General features: G+C 37.9%; 1 protein-coding gene across 1 annotated transcript in view; it reads left to right on the plus strand.

Annotated features, from left to right (window-relative positions):
* LOC124777437 (transmembrane protein KIAA1109 homolog) overlaps positions 1-21606 on the plus strand; it is a 527366-nt gene that overhangs the window by 226623 nt on the left and 279137 nt on the right. Inside the window, exons 41-43 of the mRNA XM_047252842.1 lie at positions 10025-10289; positions 11706-11886; positions 13691-13852. Coding sequence (XP_047108798.1) covers positions 10025-10289; positions 11706-11886; positions 13691-13852 — 608 coding nt within the window. The remainder of the gene's footprint in view (positions 1-10024; positions 10290-11705; positions 11887-13690; positions 13853-21606) is intronic.

Here is a 21606-nt window from a genome sequence, read left to right on the forward strand (position 1 = left end):
ATGTTAATTTTATTCCTTCTTCAAGACACTGTCCATTCCGTTCAACTGCCCTTGCAGGTCCTTCGCTGTCTGTGACAGAACTACAATGTTGTCGGCGAACCTCGAAGTTTTTATTTCTTCTCCATGGATTTTAATACCTACTTCTAATTTTTCTTTTGTTTCCTTTACTGCTTGCTCAATATACAGATCGAATAACATCGGGGATAGGCTTCAACCCTGTCTCATTCCCTTCCCGACCACTGCTTCCTTTTCTTGCCCCTCGACTCTTATAACTGCCATCTGGTTTCTGTACAAATTGTAAATAGCCTTTCGCTCCCTGTATTTTACCCCTGCCACCTTCAGAATTTGAAAGAGAGTATTCCAGTCAGCATTGTCAAAAGTTTCTCTAAGTCTACTAATGCTAGAAACGTAGGTTTGCTTGTCCTTAATCTAGCTTCTAAGATAAGTCGTAGGGTCAGTATTGCGTCACGTGTTCCAACATTTCTGCGGAATCCAAACTGATCTTCCCCAAGGTCGGCTTCTACCAGTTTTTCCATTCGTCTGTAAAGAATTCGTGTTAGTATTTTACAGCCGTGACTTATTAAATTGATAGTTCGGTAATTTTCACATCTGTCAACACCTGCTTTCTTTGGGATTGGAATTATTATATTATTCTTGAAGTCTGAGGGTATTTCGCCTGTCTCATACATTTTGCTCACCAGATGGTAGAGTTCTACCATGGCTGGGTTTCCGAAGGCTGTCAGTAGTTCTAATGGAATGTTGTCTGCTCCCGGGGCCTTGTTTTGACTTAGGTTTTTCAGTGCTTTGTCAAATTCTTCACGCAGCATCATATCTCCCATTTCATCTTCATCTGCATCCTCTTCCATTTCCATAATATTGCCCTCAAGTACATTGCCATTGTATAGACCCTCTATATACTCCTTCCACCTTTCTGCTTCCCCCTCTTTGCTTAGAACTGGTTTTCTGCCTGAGCTCTTGATATTCATACAAGTGGTTCTACTTTCTGCAAAGGTCTCTTTAATTTTCCTGTAGGCAGTATCTATCTTACCCCTACTGATATATGCCTCTACATCCTTACAGTTGTCCTCTAGCCATCTCTGCTGAGCCATTTTGCACTTTCTATTGGTCTCATTTTTGAGACGTTTGTATTCCTTCTTGCCTGCTTCATTTACTGCATTTTTATACTTTATCCCATTCTTGTCAATTGTTCCCTAATGTTCTCTCTTAAACACTCTACAACCTCTGGTTCTTTCAGTTTATCCAGGTCCCATCTCTTTAAATTCCCACCTTTTTGCAGTTTCCTCAGTTTTAATCTGCAATTCATAACCAATAGATTGTGGTCAGAGTCCACATCTGCCCCTGGAAATGTCTTACAATTTAAAACCTGGTTCCTAAATCTCTGTCTTACCATTATATAAACTATCTGAAACCTTCCAGTGTCTCCATGCCTCTTTCATATGTACAACCTTCTTTCTTAAACCAGGTGTTAGCTATGATTAAGTTATGCTCTGTGCAAAATTCTGCCAGGCAGCTTTCTCTTTCATTCCTTACCCCCTTCCATATTCACCTACTACTTTTCCTTCTCTTCCTTTTCCTACTTTTGAATTCCAGTCTCCCATGACTATTAAATTTTCATCTCCCTTCACTATCTGAATAATTTCTTTTATATCATCATACATTTCATCAATCTCTTCATCATCTGCAGAGGAGGGGATACTGTTGGTAGCCCCTTGGTTATCTGGGTGGTCAGTTGCTCAACTGTTACACATGTGTTCACCTGTACACAGCTCAACAGCCGTTGTTCACCCCTGTCAAATATGTAAGCCCCGTGGTGCACCACAGTTTCCTCGGCACTGCATTTGGCTAGCGCCATTTTGTCACGGTTGGTATATTTTAACCACTGCGGCACACGAAATAATCTGCAGAGCTAGTTGGCATCTAAAGTTGTACTACTGTGGTAGGTGTGGGCTTCGTGTCCATCTTGGCTACCATAATGCATTCACTATGCTGTTCGTAATATCTAACCCACGCTCCTATTTTTTTATTCATTATTAAACCTACTCCTGCATTACACCTATTTGATTTTGTAGTTATAACCCTGCATTTACCTGATCAGAAGTCTTGTTCCCCCTGCCACCAAACTTCACTAATTCCCACTACATCTAACTTTAACCTATCCATTTCCATTTTTAAATTTTCTACCCTACCTGCCCAATTAAGGGATCTAACATTCCACACTACGAACCGTAGAACACCAGTTTTGCTTCTCCTGATACCGATGTCCTGAGTAGTCCCTGCCCAGAGATCTGATTAGGGGACTATTTTACCTCCGGAATATTTTACCCAAGAGGACGCCATTATCATTTAACCATACAGTAAAACTGCTGTAGTTTCCCCTTGCTTTCAGCCATTCGCAGTACCAGCACAGCAAGGTCATTTTGGTTAATGTTACAAGGCCAGATCAGTCAATCATTCAGACTGTTGCCCCTGCAACTACTGGAAAAGCTGCTGCCCCTCTTCAGGAACCACGCGTTTGTCTGGCCTCTCAGCAGATACCCCTCTGTTGTGGTTGCACCTACGGTACGGCTACCTGTATCCCTGAGACATGCAAGCCTCCCTGCCAATTGTACATGCAAGCCTCCCTGTCAATGGTAAGGTCCATGGTTCATGGGGTTACCTATGGAACAATATTTAGCAGTTTGTTGTATATTCTAATTTATTGTTTAAATGTGTTTCTTGGAACTTGGTAAGGAGGCTTTCTGTGACTAATTTGATCTATCTTCAAGCATCTGTAAGTTCAGTTTTGAGCATCTCTGACTCCCTCCCAAGGGTCAAACAAATCTGTGACGTTTCATGCTGTTCTTCTCTGAATACATTAAGTATCTCTTGTTAGCCCTACTTGGTACAGGAGGCACACACTTGAGCAGTATTGTGGGATGAGTCGCACAAATGATTATTAAGCAATTACCTCTGTGGACTGATTGTTTCCACAGCATTCTACCAATAAATCAACGTGGTCCACCCTGCTACATTCTTTTATTGTTTCTTTTCATGTTGTTACAAAGTATAATACCCAGATATTTAATCACTGGAATCTCCATATAGTGATATCAAAAAGTGGGAAAAAATAGATTGCTACATACCTTATACAAGAAACATTATGGCTTAGATAGACACAATTAAAAGACACTTAATATAAGGTTTAGCCGACAGCCTTTGTTAGAAAAAGAAACATAAACATGTACCATTCATTCATTCATTCAGACAAGCAAGCACACCTCACGCACACATGGCCGCTAACTCCGACAGCTCGGGCCGGAAGGCTGTGGCTGAAAGCTTATGTGTAAGTGTTTTTTAATTGTGCCTGTCTTCAATTTAACATGTCATCTTTGTGGTAAGTAGCAGTCTATCTTTTCATACATTGTTGATACCAGATATTTGTGTGAGTCAAAAAACTCCGGATGTGACTCATTGATACTGTAGTCATAAAATACTTTTTTTTTGTGTGTGAAGTCACACTTCTTCATTCCTGAACATTTAAACAAGTTGCCATTTTTTGTAAAGGTGGGGCAGATATTGACCACGCCTTTTCAAAGGAACCATCCTGGCATTTGCCTGGAGCGATTTTGGGAATTCACAGGAAACACTGGATGGCCAGATGTGGGTTTGAAACATCATTGTCCTGAATGCAAGGCCAGTGTGCTGACCACTGTGCCACCTTGCTCAGTGACCTTTCTTTGTACCACTTTGAAATGCAAGGGTTGAATGAAAAGTAATGTCTCCACTTTCGATAATTTTGTTCGGATGGGAATTTTAATAAAGCAAACACAGAGATAATCCTTAGAATGTGATCTTTAATTACCAATTTTCACTTTTCCACATAATCACCAATCAATTGGATACATTTCTGTCAAGTTTTCTGAAACCATCATGGAAGAAGTCGACACTGTGTTTCTGCAACCACAGTATCACAGTTCTCTCAATGTCTTCATCAGAAGCCTAATGATGTCCCCACAGATCATCTTTCATTATCGGGAACAGATGGAAGTCAGATGTTGCTAAATCTGGACTCTATGGAGGATGCTGTACGGTAGTGAGATTCAGTCTCTGCAGTTCTGCTGTGGTGACATCCAGGGTACCCATCATGCACAGATCTTTCGATAGCCAAGCAAAGCAATGATGTGACCCACCCATTCTTGCAGAATGCCAATTTTGCTTGCAGTTTCTCTCTGAGTGATACGACGATCGCCCTGAATCAGTCTGTCAACATTTTGCTTGTGAAGCTCAGTGGTTGCTGTCACAGGACGTCCAATTCTTTGTTTGTCACTTAAGTCAGATGTTCCCATGTCAACATCTTTAAACTTACTCGCCCATTGCCGCACAGTATTCACATCACCATAAATTCCTTTCATTCTCTGATGAGTATCCTTTGGGGTGACACCTTCTGCTGTCAAGAATTCAGTGACTGCAAGTTGCTTAGATCGTATTGACCGACCTTCTGCGCTTGGTTCCATACTTCACACTGTAACAACACAACCGATCAGTGCTAAGGTTTCCTGCCAACTGGAGGTGTAGAAAAGAGGCAACGGAACAAGCCAGTACCTGCCGTGTACCAATGCTGCCAACTGTTGAAGAGTTACGAAGGTGGAGGCATTACTTTTCAGTCCACCCTTGTATTATCAAGATCTAGCTGAATATATGCATGGCTTCTTAAAGATGGTACTTCTTTATAGACAAAGGCATCATTTGCAAGAAGTCTGAGGCTACTATTGACATTGTCTAGGTCATTAATACACAACATGAACAGCAAGGGTCCCAATGTATTTTTGTGATGCACACCTGAAGTCACTTCTACATCTGTAGATTACTTCCATCCAGGATAAATTTTTGCATCCACCCTATCAAAAAATTCTCACTCTAGTCACAAATTTTGCTTGATATTCCATATGATAGTAATGTTGATAAAAAGTGTATGTGTCATATTGAGTCATATGCTTTTTGGAAATCAAGAAGTACTGCATTTAGCTGACTATCTTGATCAATGGCTTTCAGGATGTCATGTGAGAAAAGTGAGAGTTGGGTTTAACAGGGTTAATGTTTTTGGAATCCACATTGGTTGATATGGAGGACGGCATTCTGTTTGGAATACCTCTTTATGTTTGAGTTCAGAATCTTTATGCTTAAATTTTCCCCATATCACAGCTAGCAGTTTTGGGATTAAACTAGCTTTCTGTACTTAGCATAGAGTGAGCTCCATGGCTCTTTTGGAGTGCTTCAAACTCTGGCACTTTGCTGTGAGTACTTCAGCAAATAATCACTAGGATTTCAATATTGTCACATTTGGGGGGTATTTCTTTGGATCTTACACTGACACTTCTGGGTCCACTACAGCTATCATTATCTGGAGTGGATGGAGAGTCACCTAACCTAAAAGAAGAAGAAGAAGAAGTGAGAGAAACCTGGTGAACAATGCACACGTAGTCAGCTACCTGGGTAGCAGCCTCTGTGATATAATGCACACCTTACCCATTTACAAGGATTCTACAGTTCTCAACCCTGTGGCACAGGTCCAGGAAACCACAACGTAGCTCATCACAGAACCTTCAAAGTCTCTTGTTTAATGCTTTCACTCGCCTCAGAACCAGGAGGCCATGATCAGTTCTGGAGGCAATGCCACAGTTGTGAGCTTTGTTGAAACTCCATGAACAAGGCTGGTCTCCTTGACCTTTTCTGCCAGTCAGTAGAATGGTCCAAGTACGACGTCAGAGTCTGGGTGACGGGCATCATTCGTTCCATCGTGTGCCACTATCTTCAGTTGGTTGCATCCTGTTCCCTGAGTGGTTGCTGCAGTACAGTCTTAAGTGTTGATTGAGGCCTCCAGGCATACACTCTAGAGTGCAACTGGCGTTCCTTCCCATCTCTTGTGCTATTCCCCTAAGGGATACTATTATCGTCACTATGTTTGAACTACCAACGATTAATAGAGCCTTACCCTTTTGCGTTCGCCTTCTCTTGATGCTGGTCACAGCAGGTTTCCCAACAGGTGAAGTGCCTCACTAGCTCAGATTCAGTTTCAGTGGAAGACAGCATCTCAGACTTGTTGGTTGGGGGACCAGTATAACACCCTGAGTTCTTCCTGGTCCCTGTCTCCCTGTATAGGTGCACCTAGCCCCAACCACTGACCTGCCTCTCATAGTCAAGTGGACAAGCAGTGATAGATCCTACACTTCCCGCAGAGGAGAGATTGATACCACCTGCCTCTTGGGAGTCCTTCCAATGTTCACAGTTCACACTCATTCATAGCAGCTTCCAGTCGTTTGATGGTAGTCAAGGTGATTTCCAGTTGCTGACAAATGTCAGCTAACTCATCCCGTGTCTGAGAATTGTATTCACAGTGTGGTCTGCCTGCGTATCTGGGTGGTAACGTGTTTGCCTACCATGCAGTGGGCGAGGGTTCGATTGCTGGTCTGGTTGGAAATTTTCTCCACTCTTGGACTGGGTCTTGTGTTGTCCTCTTCATCCTTTCATCGTCATCACCGACACACAAGTTGCCCAATGTGGCATCACCTGAAATAAGACTTGCAACCCGGTGGCTGAATTTCCCCAGATGGGTCCTCCAGGCCATCAGTGCCATACAATCATTTCATTCCATTCACAGTGGAGCTGTATTGTGACTGGTGCATTGCTTTACTGAACAGTAAACAAATAACCTCCAAATGAACTTTTGTTTCTCTTTAATTTCTGGATCCGTTAAGCCAAAAGTATTACTAATTCATTTCAAGAACTAAGGAATTGGTATGCAAATTGAGATTACTATAAAGGCAACAGAAAAGCCTGTGAGAAAAGTTACTAATTTCTTGAAACTTGCTTATAGTTAACTCAGTAAAAAAAACTTGAAAATAAAATTATTTTATGATAAGTGCAGACATCATATGCTCTTATGGAAAGGGAAAGTTATATGTAACATGATATGTTAGTTATAAAATGTGTTAATTCACTATACTCATAACTTCTGAAAATTATCAAAAAATTTACATTTATTCATGTTTATATACACTGAAATGCAAAGTGAATGATTCTTTGAATGAGGTTACAACTGCTAAAAGTGTATAAAGCACAAATGTTGAGTACTGCTGATGCTACAGCACAAAGTATGTTTTTCGTAGCGCACAGTGTCTGAACGTACATAACATATCATGACACACTTGTGAGTTTTAAACAATTAGCATGAAAAGCATTTTTAAATTTTACACAAATTTTTTTGGGCCTAAGTTTTTGAAGCGAATTTATGTGACATGTATTTTTACTCAAACACAGAGGGAATACAAGAAGTTGTCTTGTATACATAAATATAAGTAAATAATTGTGCAAGTTGCATGGATTTTGCACTTTGCTGTTTTTGTTACACATCTTGGACAGGTGTGCCAAAGATGAACACTGCAGCATCAGTACATCTCACAAAAAGATGTAAAATGTGGATCTTTGCAACGTATGTCTTCTGATTGGAGTGGATGCTCGAGGAATGTGTGCTCGGTGCACAGGTCAGCGATCCTCCTGTGTGGTGGTTTGATTTGTTTAACCAATACCTCAATGATGAATATACCTGCCCTCATGTTCGCATGCAATCCAAAATTGGGCTAGTATTTCATCTGAATACCCCATAAATCTGCAAGCTGCATGGTTTGACCAACTGGCCAAAAGGAGACTCACAGTGAACCCCATCTGAAACTCAGTCAGATGTTGATAACACTGTTTTACATGACTACATGGCACCTCCGTGTCCTTTAGTATTCACTCAAAACTTGATACTGTTCACAGCCCTTGTGTACCCTTATTAAGCTTGATAACAACATGAACTGAACTCTAGTGGCCATTTTACTTTTCACAGAGAATTTCAACTGTATTTATTTACATACCTATTGATGGTATGTATGTGTACAAAGTTACATTGACATCCACCATGTTTCTGCATGCTTCACTCTTTTTTTTCAGGAAGCTTAAATAATTTTATTTAGAGCAACAGTCAAATGTAGCAGACAACAGCTCCCTGAGGCTTCAGCTGGTACAACAATATAACAGTTGCATGCAAAGAGTGAAATAAAATTTTGAAAAAAGTTTTGCACCACCCCACATCTCAAATAGTTTGTTTGTTTCATTGGAAACAACTTTCTCAGTACTGCTTTGACTATGGGAAATTGCTGTCTACAGCCACCTGTGTGATAGTGCAGAAAGTAAAGCTACAATGTTAGTGCAGTTCAGTAGGGTGCACTGTATGCAATCATGAATGTGGTAAATGGCTTTTGAATTTTGTTTGGTGGGTCAGCTTGCTTTAAAGTATGCTTTCAAGCTTAGACTTTGTGTACATTATAGCTTTACATCAAGAAGCATTGTCACCACTCTAAGTTGGGTGCCAAATTAGTGTACACCACAGTGATGTCATTTGAACATTCAGCACAGTTTTGTCAAGCAGTTTATTTGTAAGTATTCTGCTAATGCACATGGTCTAGAAAAACATTCATTACCACAAGTCAGTCACCTTGTTTGGAACTGAGAGTCATAAGTCTCTAATGAAAAGGGAGAGAATACATTATTTAATATCATCAACTGAATTTCCTATCCAGAGGGCATGAAAAAGTTCCAAAAGTTGCAGCATCTGAATTTCAACATTCCTTTCTGCTCAGTGCTCAAGAATGAATATATATTTTTAACCTCTCAGTACAGGCTAAGATATTGATTTCAGTGTGCAAAGCTGTACTTTTAAAAGTTTTCTTGGTGAAATGGTCACTTTTATTTCCAAAGAGACACAATCAACTAACCTTATGAAAAAATAACGAACAAGAAAGGAAAGTAAGCACAAACATCTAGCCACACATGTATTATTACTCTGAAATTGTAACATGCTGAGAGAAATATCCAAACTCAAAGGAAGCTTTGAACTGTTTATTAGAAGTAGTTGAATAAGATTACAGAGAAATGGTGTACACATGCAAGGCCAAGGGGAGATTTCTTGCGTTGACACAGAGAAGGCACTGATGTGAATGAAGTATTGTTTTTGTTATTTTGGTATAACTTGTATAGTAATCTAGGCCATCTGACAGCCTGTTGTGGGGAACAGTTTTCCTTGTACAGCCTTTTGAAGTAACTGTTTCCTCTTATGTTCAAATAGACAAACTGGAGTACCACTACATTGTAAAATTAAATAGTTGGACAACTTACAGGCAATCAAAGTTCATAAAAAGATGGTGGTTTAAAAGGAGCCTCTGCTCTCATTTTCAATAAGAATTCGGCTACTGAATCCAAATATGACATTCTTCTAGTGACAATGATGCAGTAAAAGTGTACCAACATAACAACAGATCAAAACACTAAGAGTGAAATAAGGTCTCAGAGTAGTTGGCACATTTTTTAAATGCTGATCAAAAGGAAATGCAATTTTTCCACTATTTCAAAAAGCATTCAGTTGATTTAGTATGTCAGCCTGTTATTGTGGATGACATATGTGTTCACCGCTTCACACTAGAAATGTAGTAACGGCTTACACATCTATGTACAGTTTTATTTGGTGATCAGATTACTATGTATTTTTATGGGACCCTTGTCCATTTTAATTAGGCAAAGATTTTAAAACATTTTCAGGTTTCTGATTTGTCAACCAGCCACACATGATCAGAAATACCCGACCAGTACTTTCCCATGGGGAACTGTTTAAACAGTAAAATCTGAGATATTTTAATGTAGTATACATCCAATTTAATTTCTTCATTTTGTACGTTATTGCAGGTGGACTGCTTTTATAATAGTTTTGTTACACTTGATGCATTTGGAATACTGGAACTAACCACTTGCTTTATATACATTATTTGACTATGATGAGCATGCTCTTGAATCATAAAACCCAATCCACCACTACAAGCATGATCCATAAATGACTATACAATTATCTTGATGCTGGATCCTGATGATTTTTCCCACAAGATATATATGTGTGTATATGCATATGGTACACTATTTGATGTCTTTCCAGTTACTGTTACGGAACCACCCGTTACTGGTCAGGCCTCAGGAACAAAATCTGTGAAAGGTGCAAACAATATGCCTCAGTCAACTGACACAGGAACAGGTGCAGAGACCAGCACTAACATTAACAACAATACAGACAACAATAAGGTCGCTGTCTCACCTGAAGCAAACGGAAATACATCCTCATGTGTTATTGAATTCAAAACTGTTTGGTTCAACTTTGCTGCACCTCCGCATGCACCTATTACTCGAAAAATAGACTTTACTAGGTGAGTGAAACAAATAAATCATGTTATTATCTTAATTTTCTCACCTGTTTTTCCATAATTCACATTTTGTTTTTTAAAGCTAATCAGGTCACAAGAACTTAATTAGTTTTGTGTGAAATTACTCAGACTAGCCATACTGCCGTAAGGAAACACAGGTCGTATGAGTGGTGTCAGTTTCAGTGTATTACCATGTCATCATCAGAAGATTTTAGTTGTTGCATAGGAGCTAATTAGCTGAAGAGGCCTAGAGAAGCACTCAGAATGTAAACAATTTCTACAATAAGTTGCATATGTTATAGGTTCCATATCAAAATCAAATCAGGTCATTTTTATATAGATTTAATTTTTGCTTCGTCTAGATACTTGTGTGCATATAATCTTTCAAAGTTATAAGCTAAATAAATTTCTTCAGAAAATCAGGACTCTCAAATTCACGGTCTTTTCTTCAAATAACTTCTATCACAGTTTATTAAACCACTTCATTACAAATAAAGAATTGCTGTTACTATCTGACCAGCATCTTTTGACAAACAAATGGGTACTAATATTTTCTTTACAAGGTTTGTTTGGAATGAATAATTATTATTTCCTCCTAAAATTTACACGAATACCTGGAATGTTTTGCAAAGTGTGTACCACCTTGTTGTAGTCACTGTCTGTTGGCTAAAAAATTGGATTGCTGCAACTCCTAAGATCTGCCTCAAATGAAAAAAATGGTACTCCATAATCACAGTATGTGTCAGCCGCGCATGAAACAAAAAACAAAGACATTTGCATGTCTGTATTGAAATGCAAGTCTCTTACATACATTAACATATAGAAATAAAAATATTTGCTTGTGGTGTCTCAGATGGAAAGACTGCAGTGTCACTTAATTTTTGATTATACAAGGTCTCAGTTCTTGTATTGAAATCATTAAATGAGGGAACAGGGGCTTACTCCTATCCAATATAGCCCCACCATATGAGGTGAAGCTTACTTGCTCTGTCCCATAGCACACTTACGAAAATTGCAAGTAAAAAGTACATGCAGTTCTCTCGTAAATCAGATTTTCTATTTTTACAACAAAGAAGAGGACATGATGTTTCATGAAAGCATATACAGTAAAAATGATGAGCAAGAGTATGTAGCAGAAATGTCAAGTGTGTGGCAGAACGCAAGTGTAAATAATGGAATATTAATATGTTCCATACATGACCCCCTTTACAACTTCTTTCACTACTTAATGTGTAGCATAGTTCTTCATAGCTGCTTCAGACTTCATGTAGATTATGTCTTCTTTTGTTTGTTTCTTTCTTTTGTAGTTGCTTTAATTTTAGCATTGACTGCTCTTCCATCTGTATTTAATGTAATTTCAATTATAATGTTTTGGTATTATATTGCTATTAATGTAAGTGTTACTTAATTGAATTTCAGATTGGACTGGAATTTATTGAGCACTGCATCACCTGCAATTAATGCATGGATGAACCCAAGCAATCGGTTTGCCATTAGAGTGGTCCATATGGTGCGCAGTATGTATCGCCGCTCGACAGGCGTTGTAGCAAGTCTGATGGCTGATGCCGTAGATGTTCGGGGAATTCATATTCCTGTTAGAGTAAGTTTCTCATTCCCAATCCTCAACACCTTTTTTAATAAGGGTTTTTTTCCCAGATCATCTAAAAATTTCAAGTTTACCAATTGCTCAAAAATGGGCACTGTGTTTGTCTTTTGAAAATTATATCTTAATTTTGTAAATAATTTTTGTGGACACTTTAGTGCTACAGTTATTTCTTTGCTCAGATTCAGTAAAAATTTGTTAGGTGCTTTGATATAAAGCAATTGTTCTGCATGTCTACCTGAGTTAAGTCTCTCATTGCCAAGATTTTTGTGGAATCTTATGTTCTAAGTAAACTAAAACTCCAGGTGGACCTTAAGTGGGGCGACAGCTTAGTACATTTGGAAGAGGCATCCCCTACAATGCTAAAAATGTCTGGAGCTACTTTCAGATTTGTCAATCTCGAAACATCACTCTTCTGCCATAGACTGTCACACTATACACTATAATTCCCTAGGAGAACGTCTGATGGCACTGTTTCCTTAAATGTAGCTAGTGTTACCTTACAAGGAAATTATGGAGATGGGTGTTAAAGAACTGCTGAGTGGGATGGAGGAGGTCTGTTTGTTATAAGGGGAATTAATGTGCTGCAAAGATGATTTGCCGTTATTATATATCAATGAGGGTTTTATACACACACACCAGAATGGTGTCCCTTCATCCAGTAGTAAAATGTGACCAACTGAGTAAGGGAGGAAGGTGTCACAGTGTTTTAAGACACTGGATTCATATTTGGGAGATTGTTGATTCAGGTCTCTGCCTTGACATCCATATTTAGTTTTCAGTGGTTTTCCTAACTTGCTTCAGGTGAATGGCAGGATTTTTCCTTTGAGAAGAACACGACTTGAGTTCTTGCCCTGTCCTTCACCAGTCCAAGTTTGTATTCCATCTGTAATGACCTCATTGTCAGAAGAACATTAAACACTAAGCTTCTTTCCATAAGTGTGACTCTCAGCAGTATTTCGTCCACTGTAAGGAAACATAGCTGTTGCAACTTAATCTGTTTCTGTTCTTAAAGTGACAACAGAACAATTGCAGTTGATCTTCAAAAGGCTGTAAGGTCGACTGAAAAGATAAGTTTACGAGTTTTCACAGAGAAAACGATTTTTGTAGATTTTAGTATTTCATGCCATGTTATTAACTAACCAGAGTACAAAAATTATAATCACTAGTTTAAATCTGAACAAATATGTGTGGTGTGGTTCTAAAATTTGATAACAGTTCTGTCTCCTGTTGCAAAGTATTCATAAAGTCACTCATTGAGTTTACCAGTGTTATTTACGGATCAATGAGTGACTCTTGTTTCAGAATAAGAGGTGCTGTTGGTCATGAAGACATTAGGCTGGCAATATGTGTTTACCAGACCATCCCTGTTGTGAGTCTGCCTGCAAAGGGTAACTGATTAGTATTTGGAACATAGTGAAATCTTATAGCATAAGAATAGTCACCAGCATTCAGTGTAGTCACTTGTCCAAACATCAAATATATGTTTGTGAATGTACCACGCATGATTAAGCCTTTGATATAATTTCTAAAGAACATTTTGTGGAACTATTGAAAGATAATGAGCCAGGAATTGTGCAGGTTGTCACTCTAGTACCAGTGCAAATTCCCACTCTCTCAGATACATTAACCGTTTATTGTGCCAAACAGTGTACAATCCTGTAGTTTTCCATTGCAGGTAAGTCATATTTTAAACAAACTGTGTTTTCATACAGTAGTCACTGACAATGGTGCTGCAAGTGTCTTTAATTGAAGTTATCATCATTGTTAATGATTAATGTAAATTATTTTTGCTATACAGAGTCGTTATGGGCGTTACACACCATTGTCAAAGACATTGCAGGAAGATCCATCCTGTCAGCTTTGTAATGTTCTGCAGAAGTACGTACTACAGACAGATTTGACCAGCATAGAAGCCAGTCTTCGGGAAAATGAACTGCCTAACCTTTCTACACTACGGCAAGTGAGTTCACCATTCTCACACATATATATATTAGAATTTCACATTTTAATGAGTATAGTAGTGATGTTGCATCAATAGTTTTAGATAATTTGTGTGTTTTGATTCTGAATTCAAAATCTTTTTGATAGTCTGATGTCTATAAATAAAAATAATTAAACTGAGGCACTGAGAACCATAAAAACCCAAATCACAGACACAAAAGTTTTGAGAGAAAGAAGTGTTTGTAAAAATCAAATTTGTAGGCAAACCATCGCCCTCATAGGTCTGACTTCAAGTCTCAACATCTTATATTTCCTAAAAAAAAGTAATGTACCCACTTCATGTTGTGAAATTTTAATTAACATTTAGAATTATTATATATATTCTTATGACAGTAGTGTCTTTTTGACAGTTGTCAGGTTTGCAATTAATGTGAAACTACTGGGTATCACATGAAAAAACCACCAACAACTAACAGTCTGCTCATTGTCACCTGCCATGTATTGCTTTGAAACTGTTATGACATGTTTTGTATTGTCAGTATTTCTTTATCATCTAATTATGCAGTGTTGTCTGTTTGTTTTTGTATGTGCTCATGATGGGCAGCAATTTGTATGTAATGGGAAACAGTCTGTACTCGGAGCTGCTTTTTCATGCACATCCCTATAGAATCAGAACATAGAAAACAGATACTAAATGCACCACACACACAACTATAACCTATTCCAACACTTCATGATCCTCATTATCATCATTTTCATTAAGTACAATCTGTGGCTAGTGGAATTTATAAAATTGTCTTTCCATGAAATCTAGTGTTTTAAGTCTTTGTATTTCAAGGCTGATATGTGGCTGCCACCTACACATATGGGCACTAGATTTTACAAGGCATTTACATATTGTGAGGAACTGTCAAAATCTGGTCTCCCTTATTGTTACTTGCAGAAAATCATTGTCTCCCATGACTCCAATGAAGAATGTGTAATTTGAAACAACAGTTCCAGGCAACCCGTTGAAAACCTCATCATTGTAAACTTTCTGAAATCTACGTTGTTACCATGTACACCAACATTTGATTTGGAATTCATTTTTGTAATACTGTTAAAGGTTCTGAAATTCTCAGCATCCATTTCACAGACTACAATAGGCTTAGGTAGTCATGATTTCTGTATAATGTGACACCAACCAACAGGCAAGAAAAATGAAACAGTTTTCCTCTTCACGTTTTCTTTTTGATCAAAGTCAGCATCACATGTCAGAATAGTGTGGCCGGGAACTAAAAATTTGCAAGTTTCACCTCAAATTGTCCAGAGTGAAAAAAAAAAGACTTGCTTTTAAGTGCAGTTGCACGAGTAGGAATAAAACGATAATGTGTTAATTAATGTTAACTTCCAACTTCAGCAGCTACTCAAACAAACTCTCTGCCAATATACCTCCAATTGTGAAGTACTGCTGTGTACATGATGTAGACAGTAAAATATGATAACTATTGAGTGGGCCGGCAGAGTGGCCGAGCGGTTCTAGGCACTACAGTCTGGAGCCGCGCGACCGCTACGGTTGCAGGTTCGAATCCTGCCTCGGGCATGGATGTGTGTGATGTCCTTAGGTTAGTTAGGTTTAAGTAGTTCTACGTTCTAGGGGACTGATGACCTCAGAAGTTAAGCCCCATAGTGCTCAGAACCATTTTTTTGAACTATTGAGTGGTGCAGAGCAATTATGCTTTATGCTTTGTATGATTAAGGAAGTGAATATTAGAGAAATCAGAGAGACAGGTTTCCATGAATGTTCATTTATTCAGTGTGGGCCTACAGCACAGATGAAGCTGGTTCACCTTAAGATCAACAGAAGTCAGGAGCTTGAATGCATGCTACAGTCTCAAAATCAACAATGGTGTGCTTTAGGTCATTATTATCCTCTGTGAATGTTTTGCATCATACTGCTTGTTTCCAGACAGACTGCTAATCTGAAATTAATTAACAATATACTGACAATAAGAATGTGGCTGCAAAAAATACCAAATAGTTAGTCTTTGTAGTTACTTAACACTGTAAAATGTTCCAAATTTTTCTTGTTAGTCACTCAGGTCTATGTTGACTGAACACGAACTGTTTGCGAGCCAGTTGTCTCTCTGAAAATTCATTCCAGTTGTACTATTTCATAATAAACCACCACATGTTGTACGAAATATTATAATATAAATATGAAATTAATAGAAAATTGACAAAAGCATTCTGTATGAATACAGTAGAGAATTCAGGTTGTGTATTTTTATACAATATGTGCTATTATGGGAAAAACTGGACTGCTCAGAATGAGCTACTATGTGGACAGAAGAAAGTTCTGTACATCCTCTTGTTAACTTCAAAAATATGTATCGGTCTCCTTTAATTTCAGTCTCTTAAAAAGATTTGTATAATTCATGGACAGATCTTAATATGGATGTATTAGAATAATAAATTATAGGATTAATGTGTGATGAACACGTCTTTGATTTGTTGGGTTATGTTGAAAGAACCATATGGCTGTATTTCATAAGAACTGCCACAATATTATACTGGAACTATTGAGATTATACCACTTTATGGGCTGTTGCACTTCATTTAAACTACATTTCTTGGATGACCGTCTGAATTATTCCTGGTGTTGTTAATGATGTACGTGGAGAATGGTTCCACCATGACAATTCTCAAATGGAAAAGTGTTGTCAAGGAAAATGGACTGCCACAATGTTGTCCAACTACTGCAGACCCTCACAAAACAACGTTCCTAAAGAAATCACAGGAAATCGGGAAGAAAATATGTTAGGTTTGATTCTTTACTCATAAGTAACTCACTTTGTTTAGTCCTTTGTGTGCTGTTTGCATTTGGAATACTTGTTCTAAGAGCATGTCACTTTGCCAATGACATATAATGCATAAGCTGCTGTAAGAAAGTATAAAAAACTATTATTATATTATTCTGAAATTAGCTTTTTATTCAGTGAGTGAATTACCTTCCAGTGTATTGTTCTTGTAATAGAAAAAAAATTCCCATTACCCAGTGTTATTAGAAAGAAGGATTTCAAAAGACAGCAACCCAATTTAAAAGACCATTAATCAAGGGTAGATTGTATAATGAAGTATCACAAACTATAATAGGCCAGAAGCACCAAAAATGGAGTTTCACTGTACTTTCAGTATCTGGAGTCAAAGTCATTCCCTATTACCCAAGAAATGTTCCTTAAAATTTCCATAGGAGGTGTACAATTTGAATGATCATGTCTGGTTCTTCCTACCTTGAATGTCAAAGTATTCTTGTGAACAGAGTTGTTGAGCTGGCGTAAGGCAATGTTGGATACTGTTTGATGGTTAGAAAGAGGTGATGATACCCATTTCAGAGGAAGAAACCCCAGAAGGTTTAGAAAATGAAGGAAAGCGACTTATCTACTAACACACAGTTGGAACCTAGAATAGAACAGCAACATGACAACAAAAATCAAATGTACTTGCTACTATCTAAAGAAAATTCTCTCTCTAAAGCAAGTAAGAGTGAGAGTTTGGAAGAACTAGAACTGTATCAGCTATTGCTAGTCAACAGAGAAGTGTTTTCTGATAAGCCAGGAACAATTATAGGATATGAATGTAAACTGAAAATAAAATTTGACGAATCCATTAAAAAAAAAAAAAAAAAAAAAAAAAAAAAAAAAAAAAAAATCCCTAAGTGTATTCCAGTAGCCCTGAAAGAGCAGATCAAGCCAAAGATAACAAAAATGTTAGATCAAGGTGTTACAGAGAGGTCACAGTGCCTTTAGCAACCCCTTTTAGTAGTATGTAAACCAAATGGTGAAGTTTGATTAGTGTTAAATATTTGAGTCCTTAACCAAGAAACATAAGACAAAAACGTGACCGGCCTTTATCAATGGAAGAAAATTTATAGAGATTAAGGAGTGCTGAATATGTCAGCAGCATGAACTTGCTGCATGGATATTGGCGAGTACTGCTACATACAGTTTTGAGAAAATAAACTGCTGTTGTCCACAAAGAAAGATCTTACCAGTTTTGAGTGCTACCTTTTGGATTAGAGGTCTGTCTCTGTACTTTTGAGGGCTCTTTAGAATCTGGCTGTTGGTAAAGAACCGGTGTACAATGTAATTCTCTCTGTCAGCGACACGTCATATTAATAATTTATTAATCGTGGGAAGCACACAAACGCTTATTACAAATTGTCATACAAAGGTTCCAGGAGACGGATGTGACAGTGAAACTGATAGTGTTCATGTGTTGAGAGAAAAGAAATAACATACCTGGACACATTACTGATGAGTGTTGCATGACCGTATCTAAAATTGAGTTGAAGCAATCACTCAGTGCACATCTCTTCAGAATTGAGAACAGTTGAAATTTTTATTGGGTTTGGTCAGATTTTATAGAACTTAGTATATCAGACAATTGTATGGCAAAGCTCTTAAAGGAAAAGACAAAGTTTAAATTGTTCAGGGGAAGAAGAGGCCTTTATTGACATCAAAGAAGCAATAAGGAATGTGAAAATTTTGAACCACCCTAATTTCAAGGGAGTGTGTAAAATGTTGGCATATACATTGGATTTTAAGTTAAACTGTGAGACCTTCCAATGGGAATTAAATAATGAAGATAAACATTAAAGCATTGCGTTCAGAAGTAGTTTTCCTAATATTAAACATCTACATCATTATTTAGTTACCGAGAGAGATGATTTGGCTGTAGTATGGAGCTTCAAATGCTTCTAGTACCTTTTTGCAGGTTACAAAAACACTACATACACAGATAATTTAGTAATGTCATTTTAATGAACACAGGCCATCTGCATCATACCTTAATATGGTGGATTCTGTTCCTGCATGAGTTTAATTATGAAATTAATATATTAAAGGTCCGAAAAACAAAATTCTGGATGCTTTATCTCGACTTATGATAGGAAAATATGATGAGGAAATGTCAGGAGCCAAATTGAGACTGTACTGTTTTCTAATATATCCGCTGCCCGCGGATAGGAAAATCTCAGAGTGTGAATTATAGCATTTTTATTTAAACTAAAGTATTTCTTCAAAATTTACAAAACAATATTCGTGAGGTAGGACTGATCCTCCAAGCCTACTAATAACTAAATCAGAGATTCTTCCAAACATAAACTGTCTGTAGTAACCATAAAACTTCACCAAACCAAGCCCCGGGCGTCTCGTGAAGAGCGGCCCGGAGTCCACGTTGCCGTCACCTGAGTCTGAGGACAAGTAGAGGCCCTGCGAGGATGGTTCCGGTACGCTTGCGGTGGTGGACGATGACGCGGCGGCTACGATGACACCAGTGGGCTCGCTTGGCGTGAACTGCCTCTCCAGGCTCCTGCGCCAGCCTAAATACTGCTTGGCACATGGATATGGCTGGCTCTATTTGCAATCACGTGTCGAGCGGAAGGAAAGAGGTCCGCTGCTGTAGCGACCTCTTGCGGCACCATGGAGCCCTCCTGGTGGTCTGTGGGAAGCGTCTGTGTTTCCGGGACGACTGGTCAGGCTGACCCCTACTCGGTCCGGGACCCGCTGTACCGGTCTGCTTTGCGGGAAGCGAGAGTTGCAGGTGCTTAGTCTGGACACACTATTTTGAAAACAGCGGAACGTACAAAAGGAATAAAGGCTTTTGAAATAAGATTATGCATTTACAAGAAGAAGATCCTAATTTGAATTAATTATCCAATAAAACCAAGAAATGATGAAAAAAGATAAAGTTTTAGGTAAATGGAAACTTTACAGTAATGTGTTGCTATACCAGAATAAAAAGGCCAAGACCTGGACATGGTGTCATAGTATGCAGCTATTGCAACATTTGACAGGTGGGGGGATGGAAAGAGATTATAGCATCTGCGATGTTCTTAGTGACTGTCCAAAATCATTGTACTGTGCTGGGTTTATTGACTGTGCCCTGCTTATGTAACAAGGCTTATTTGTTCTATAAGTAGATTCCCACAAGAGCAATAGCAGGGATCTGCGAAAGCTGAGACAGGTGAGGATGTATTTTTCTTTTTACAATCTAAAACAATATTATCTGTTATGCGATTCACCTCTTTCTATGAATTGCTGTGAAAGAAATTAGAAGGGGGGAAAAACATCAAAGTGTTGATAAGATTAAAAAGTAGTACACAAATTGAATTTTCAGTAAGTAAAGTGATTCCAATCTTAAGGGAAACAACTAGGACTTCTTTTGTTGAAGTTTAAGTTTCTAACAATTTAAATAAGACACTTAAAAGCCTTATGGGGAGTTGAGACACTAAGTTCCCTAAAGTCACAAAGAGTTATGGAAGGGTTTTGTTGATGTTAGTTTTCAGCTTAACTTTTGTAAACAGCACCCTGGTAAGAGAGGAGCTTGAACACGAGAGTGAAGTGTACAGATTTTTGTATTAAAATCTCAGTTTGAACAAGTTGTTTGTAAATTACAGATATTTCAACAAGAAGTTTCAGATAAAAAAGAAACAATTATTACTTTAGAGATGGAGAAGTAATACTGGTGTACTGAAATAAAGGATGGAATTGAATACTGGTGTACTGAAATAAATTGCTTGTGTTGACAGTAGGCTAAGAAATGAAACAGAATCAACACAGGCAAAATCAAACAATGGGAAATCCAGGATGGAATCTAACAATATTTTTGTTGTGCCTACACCTCTTATTCATACAACTGATTCATGATTTTCATAACTACATAATACAGAAGAATTTGTTCAATAAAATGAGTTTTGGTAAGTGATTTCTTGAGAAAATAAACAGGTTTAAGATAATGCAATTTTTTCCTGTGATTTGTTTGTTATATATGGAAACATGGACAACAATAAAAAGTACACAACCTGAATCCTTTACTGTTTTCATATGGAATGATTTTATTGATTTTTTAACTATTTCATATTTATGGCACAATACTTTGTACATCATGTGATTGTTGTTTATTGTGGAGTAATATGATAGGAATGTGTTTTCTAAGAGATACTGAGAACTGCTGGCTCACTTTTCAAGATGGTGCATAAAAAGTTGATGTTCACTCTACATAGATCTGAATGACTATCAAGAGAGATTTGAAAGATTTAGGTTGTAAGTAATTACAAAGACTATCTATTTGGTATTGTTTGGAACCATGGTCTTAATGTCAGTATATTATTAATTACACTTACATTAGCAATTTGACAAGGAACGGATAGTATGATGCAAAACATTGTTTTAGCTTAAACAAAAGACATAGGTATGCATATGGCAAAAAGTAAAGAAAACTAAGAAGTGCCTCACGGCAGCTTTGAAAGCTGGCAATGAACAAAGAGGTCTTGTAGGTACAACATGCAATAGCATGTTGTTACTGGTGCAGCACATTCTCAATCAATTAAGGTGCTGTGGACCATAAGGACGTAAAGCACAGCACTATTGATTTTGAGACTGTAGAATGTATGCAAGCTCCTGACATCTGTTGATCTTTTGTTGAACAATCTTTATCTGTGCTTTCCCACTCGAATGGAAATTGGCAGTGCTTTTTTGTAGTGAAGTTCTGGAGTTATAAAGTTTTAAAGATCGCCAGTAATAAAATCTCGAGTATAATTGTGCACTGCATTGACTAAATTGTCCAGAAGCTTGAAGTCATTTTTTAGTTTCCGTGTGTCCATGAAGTCTAACCGTGTATTTCACTGTGGTTTTCTGTGAATATAAATCTAAGAGGATCTGGCTGGAGCACAGCAGATGTATTTATCTCGTACCACTGGCAAGCACTTGTCGCTAAGCTGATGAATTGCTC

This window comes from Schistocerca piceifrons, chromosome 2 (genome assembly GCF_021461385.2).
Source record: "Schistocerca piceifrons isolate TAMUIC-IGC-003096 chromosome 2, iqSchPice1.1, whole genome shotgun sequence".
Classification (NCBI taxonomy): domain Eukaryota; kingdom Metazoa; phylum Arthropoda; class Insecta; order Orthoptera; family Acrididae; genus Schistocerca; species Schistocerca piceifrons.